This window comes from Castanea sativa, chromosome 8 (assembly GCF_040712315.1).
Source record: "Castanea sativa cultivar Marrone di Chiusa Pesio chromosome 8, ASM4071231v1".
NCBI lineage: Eukaryota > Viridiplantae > Streptophyta > Magnoliopsida > Fagales > Fagaceae > Castanea > Castanea sativa.
Genome location: NC_134020.1, coordinates 36,745,551 through 36,751,716, shown reverse-complemented (window position 1 = coordinate 36,751,716; position 6,166 = coordinate 36,745,551). Strand labels below are relative to the sequence as shown.

At 45.4% G+C, this 6,166-nt stretch overlaps 1 protein-coding gene across 1 annotated transcript; it reads left to right on the top strand.

Annotated features, from left to right (window-relative positions):
- The first annotated feature begins 1,063 nt into the window (after positions 1-1,063).
- Positions 1,064-1,525, top strand: LOC142606265 (uncharacterized). The gene has a single exon (XM_075777647.1). The coding sequence runs from the start codon at positions 1,064-1,066 to the stop codon at positions 1,523-1,525; it is 462 nt and encodes a 153-aa protein (XP_075633762.1).
- Positions 1,526-6,166: the final 4,641 nt, after the last annotated feature.

The following is a 6,166-nucleotide window of genomic DNA, read 5'->3' as shown; positions in this document are numbered from 1 at the left end:
AGGCCTAGGGAATGGCGCCATGAGCAGAGCATTGAACTAGATCTCCAAGTCGCCCTTCACGCGTAGAATCAAGGCAGGGAGACTCCCTCACCAGTTTACTCAGCCCACGTTTACCCTGTACAACGGTAGGACAGACCCCGTATAGCATGTAAGCCACTTCAACCAGAGAATGGTTGTACATTCCAAGAACGAGGCCCTAATGTGCAAGGTGTTCCCCTCTAGTTTGGGGACCGTGGCGATGAGGTGGTTTAGCAACTTGAAGGAACACTCAATCGGCTCCTTTAGGGAGCTCACTTAAGCATTTGGGGCTTGTTTTATCACTTGCAGCAGGGTTCCTCAACCTTTGGACTCACTGTTGTTCATGACGCTGCGCAAAAGGGAGACCCTGAAAACATACTCCGACAGGTACTAGGAGATGTTCAACGAGATTGAAAGAAACTTCGATGACGTGGCCATCAGCACCTTTAAGGTCGACTTGCCCACCAAGCATGACTTGAGGAAGTCCTTGACAAGAAAGCCCGTTGGGACCGTGCACCAACTCATGGATCGCATTGATAAGTACAAGCGGTTCGAAAAAGACCAGCAGCAAGGAAAAGGAAAGGCTAAGGTGATCCCCTAAAAGAGGAGGGATTTCAGGTTGGACTGATATAATAACAACAGACCTTGGAGGGATTTCCCTAGGCCCTCGGGTCCTGTTGTTACCCAGGCAGTTAGTATTGTGCTCCAAGATCCCGTGCACCAGGTCTTAGAAAAGATTAAGAATGAGTCATACTTCAAGTGACCAAATAAGATGGGAGGAGACCCCGCAAAGCATAACCAGAGTCTCTACTGCCAATACCACCAAGAGCGTGAGCATACCACCGAGGACTGCAGGACTTTGTGGAACCATCTGGAGCAGCTGGTGTAGGCAGGAAAGTTGAGGCGATTCCTGTATCAACCTAATGAATAAGGCTGCCATCCTAGGCCAAGAGCGCATAGAGATGCTTCTTCAAAACCCCCACTGGGTATAATTAACGTAATCCTTTCTGCTCCGAGGAGAATTGGCTTCTTTCCATCCAGGGTAATGTCCATAGATCGGCCATTTGCCGAGAACTTAACCCCTAGTCCGAAGAAGAGCAGGGTGGAGGTCGGACCAGCCTTGAGCTTCTTTGACGAAGATAAAGTTGGAACCTCACAACCACATGACAATGCCCTAGTGGTTACCCTACAAATTAGGGGATATGATGTCAAGAGGGTGCTAGTAGATCAGGGCAGTAGCGCAGAAATCATGTACCCTGACCTATACAAAGGGCTGAAACTAAGGCCAGATGACCTAACTAGATATGATTCCCCTTTGGTGGGCTTCGATGGAAAGATTGTTATCCTAAAGGGGCAAATTAGACTGCCCGTGCAGGCAAGATTAGAAGTAGTGGAGGTGGATGCCTACTCCCCTTATAGCGTCATTGTGGCGAGGCCCTGGCTTCATGCTATGGGGACCGTCCCCTCCACCCTACACATGAAAGTAAAGTATCCATCTGGGGATTAGATCGAAGAGCTGGTGAGAAGCCAATCTATGGCTAAACAATACTTGGTGGCTGTAATTAGAAATCAAGCCGAAAGAGAGCCCTTGGCCCCTGGCAGGCAGAGTTTATAGCAATTAAAGGCGCCGACGTCATCCATGGATGTGATGGAAAGTGAGGTGGAGTGTGAGTAACTGGAAAGGGTTATTGTTAGAGATGATGAGGAGAAGTTCTTTCAAGTCAATTCAACTCCCTCATCAGGAGAAGGATGAGCTAATAGATTTTCTTAGAAGAAATGATGATGTATTTGCATGGAGCCCTTACGAGGCCCTAAGGGTGGATCCGGACTTCATCTACCACCGTTTAAATGTCAATCCATCTGTCGCCCCAAAAAAGCAACCACCTTGGCACTCATCCAAGGAACACTTCGACGCCATCAAGGAAGAGGTACTCAAACTTAAGAGGGCTAGAGCCATAAAGGAGGTGTTCTACCCTAAGTGGCTAGCTAACATGGTAGTGATAAAGAAGAAGAGTGGAAAATGGCGGGTGTGCGTGGACTTCACAAATTTAATTAAGGCTTGTCCAAAGGACCCCTTCCCCCTGCCTCAGATAGACCAGCTAGTAGATGCAACTGTGGGTCATCCTCGAATGAACTTTCTAGACGCCTTCTAGGGATATCACCCGATACCGTTGGCCCTAGAGGATCAGGAGAAGACTTCCTTTGTCATGCCTACAGGGAATTATCATTACAAGGTAATGCCCTTCGGGCTGAAAAACACAGGGTCCAATTATCAGAGGATGATGACCAGAATGTTCTAACCACAGCTAGGCAAATGTATTGAAGTCTACATAGACGACATGGTAGTAAAGAGTAAAGTGGAATCCGAGCACATAAACGACCTCGAAATTTTTTTTGGAATATTAAGGAAACACAAGTTGCACCTTAATGCTTCGAAGTGTTCTTTCAGTGTTGGCTCTGGAAAGTTTCTAGGCTATATGGTTACCCATCGGGGGATTAAGGTCGATCCTAATCAGATCAAGGAGATCAGTAACCTACAGTCCCCTCGGAACCCTATGGAAGTCTAGAAATTAATAGGAATGACTGCCGCCTTGAATCGTTTCATTTCCCGATCAGTAGACAGGTGCCAGCCCTTCTTCTAGCTATTGCACAAATGGAAGGGATTTGAGTGGACGGAGCAATGCTCCTCAGCCTTTCAGCAATTGAAGGAATATCTTTCTCGGCCACCCATTATATCCAAACCCGAGAAGGAGGAGGTTCTATTTGCCTACATCCTAGTGGCATCGCACGCTGTGAGTCTAGTATTGATACGAGTCAATAATGGAGTGCAAAAACCAGTCTATTATGTGAGTAAATCACTACATGAGGTAGAAGTTTGGTATTTACCCCTCGAGAAGGCCATCTTGGCAATTGTACACGCTACACGAAAGCTCCCGCATTACTTCCAGGCACATACGGTTGTGTTACTAACCCAGCTCCCCCTTTGATCACTACTTTAGATTGCGGACTACACGGGGAAGATTGCAAAATGGGGGACAATTATAGGAGCTTTCAACATCAAATATATGCCACGCACTTCCATGAAGGGCCAGATCCTTGCGGACTTGGTGGCTGAGTTTGCTGAACCTTCGTTAGTAGAAAATGAGGAAAGGCCAGCTATGGATGGAAAATCAGTTGGGATGGTTGCCGTATAGGAGCTTCCACCGTGGAAGGTGTACGTGGATGGTGTGGTCAATCAAGGGATCCAGAGTGGGGCTAGTTATGGTGTCTCCTAAGCAGATTATCATTGAAAAATCCTTAAGGCTGGGCTTCTCGGCCACGAACAATAAGGCTGAGTATGAGGCTATGTTGGTAGGAATGACTATGGTACGAAAGATGGGAGGACGAGCAATGGAGATATTTTCAGACTTAAGATTGGTCGTAGGGAGAGTTGGAAGCCCAAGACGTAAGAATGTAGGACTACATGAACCGAGTCAAGCACTTGCAGGCAAAGTTTGAGTCTTTCTCCCTGTAGTAAGTCCGGAGGAGCAGAAACACACATGCTGACTCCCTTGCCACTCTTGCAACCTTCTTGGCGCGAGATTTGCCTCAAGTGATCCTAGTTGAAGATCTGCACAAGCTGTCTAAGGGCGTAACAGAGAAGATCCTTCTTCACCAAATTAGGGTGGGGCCTAACTGGTAGGGATGGCAATTTAGATCCAACCTGCGGATACCCAGCCCGGTCCGACCCTAATAGGCTGGATTTTACCCGGCCTGATAAAGAATAGGGTCGGGTATGGGTTTTTTTTTTATAAAAAAAACCCGAAGCGGGTCCAGGTCGGGTCCGGGTTTTATAAAAAAAAAACCCGAAACCCGGCCTGAAAACCCAACTCGAATAAAACCCGGATAGGTGAGATTACTAAAACCCCCTTATATATATATATATATATATATATATATATATATATATATCATTGTAGCAATGAAACCCTAAGTCACTACGCACTAACCCAGCCGCCTCTCATTCCATTTTCACGCCTCACTGCCTCAGTCAATGCTCCTCAATCCTCACGCCCTCAGCCCCTCACGCCCCTCAGCCCTTCACGCCTCATCACGCAGCCACGCCTCAGGCCCTCAACCACACCTTATCACGCCCTCACACCTCAGTGCCTTAACACGCAGCCACACCTCAGTGCCTCTCATTCCATTTCTCTTTTTTGTTTTTTTGGTAATAGGAAATTTCTGGCAAGAGATTCTAGCAGGAGTTGGTTGGATATTTGTTATTTACATTGGTGTAAAGCTACCTTGAAAAGGGGAGGATCAGATTCTTTAATGGCATGATTCTATTAATTTTCTTTGTTTGTGGCAAGGAGCATTGTTGGGATTTGCAGATCTGGGTTTCGTTTGTTGAGGTTGCTATGAAATGTGTTTCAGATAGTCACATTGTTGTTGAACAGCCACTATGTTGAAGTGTTTCATAATTTGTTGTTGGTTTAGAGATAGTAGTCTAGTAGATGGGTGTTGCATTTTATGAATCCAAACTGATCAAATTTGATGATTTTTCTATTATTAGTAAATGCATGATGAACAATTGTTTCTAGGCAAAAAATCTTAATGGGCTTCAATTTTTTTTTTTTTTTTTGGTTGGGCCAAATTTGGGCCCAAGAAGATAAACGGGGCCCGGCGGGACGGGTCTGGGCCTCAAAAAAAAATTCGATTAATAATCGGGCCGAGTTCGAGTCGCGATCTTGGCCCGCGAGTCAGGTCCGGGTATGCAAAAACCCGGCCCGAACCGAACCCGTTGTCATTCCTACTAGCTAGATGGATCCTATTGTGCTATTTCTTAAGGATAACATCTTGCCCAAGGAAAGGGGCGAAGCGAATAAAGTGCAAAGAAAAGCCCCTTGGTTTTGGCTATCCGAGGATTAAAAGTTATACAAACGCTCTTTCTCTGGACCGTATTTGTTGTGCATTCATCCTGAGGCAGTAGACCCCCTCCTAGAAAAGCTGCATGAGGGGATTTGTGGAAGTCATACGGGGGCAGGTCGCTGTCTCACAGGGCCTTAACCTAGGGGTACTGGTAGCCAAATATGCAAAAGGATGTGCAGGAATGTGTGAAGAAATGTGACCAGAGCTAGAGATTCGCCCCAAATATTCACCAACCTGGGGGTGTTCTAAATCCTCTCTCTAGTCCCTGGCCCTTTGCGCAATGAGGATTGGATATTGTGGGGCCTTTCCCTAAAGGAGCAGGGAACGGGAAATGGCTTTTGGTTGGCACTGATTATTTCACCAAGTGACTTGAAGTCGAGCCCCTGTCAAACATCAGGGATGTGGACGCCAAGAGATTTGTATGAAAAAACATTTTTACTTGATTTGGGATTCCTCATACCCTCATCTCGGACAACGGCCTTCAATTTGATAGCAAAACTTTTAGGAGATATTGGAATTTTGAGGGGCTATTGTGGGGTACTAGAATTCCGAGCAAAGAAATTACGCCATGTGTCATAGCATGGCCGAGAAGGGTAGTTACTGTGCCAAGAAGTCCACGTCCTCGGATTTTATGATCACGTCATCAATACGTCATCAAAGGAGGCCTTACTGTACAGAAAGAGCTTTGGGAAAGGGACTAGCACTGACGTGATTGAAGAGCTAGTAGATGCCACCACATTTAATGCATCCCACCAAACCTCCTGACTGCATTTATGTGGAGAAGACCCTTGAATAGTGCTGTCTTGGTTGCCGCATCTCACAAGGGTTTAAGGAATGTGCCTAATGGGACTAGCATTTAAGTGGTGGCCAGCGTGATCAATAAATGGAAGGTCAGGATCGTCTAAAAGGGTCTATATAAGATAGAAGGTCCCTCGGAGAGAAGGGATCAGAAAAAGAGTAGAGAAAAACACTGTAGCCCAAAGAACTGAAACTGCAAACAAATCTCATAGTGATATATTCAAGAAGAAATTTGGTTAACTCTTAGAAGTTCAAAACAAAAAATATTTAAAATTTATAAATACATTTATAACTATAATTAAGAGGCAGTATTAAATTTGGTTAACTCTCAGCTAAAAAAGAGGCATTAGTAACTTTCAATCTAATGTTCATAGCCAGTAAATGAAAATAAATTGTAAGTTATATTTATCATCAAAACCCTAGTATATAACACTCACCATTG

Excerpts from the sequence above, each read along its gene's own strand:
- LOC142606265 (XM_075777647.1), top strand. The coding sequence starts at position 1,064 with ATGTCCATAGATCGGCCATTTGCCGAGAACTTAACCCCTAGTCCGAAG.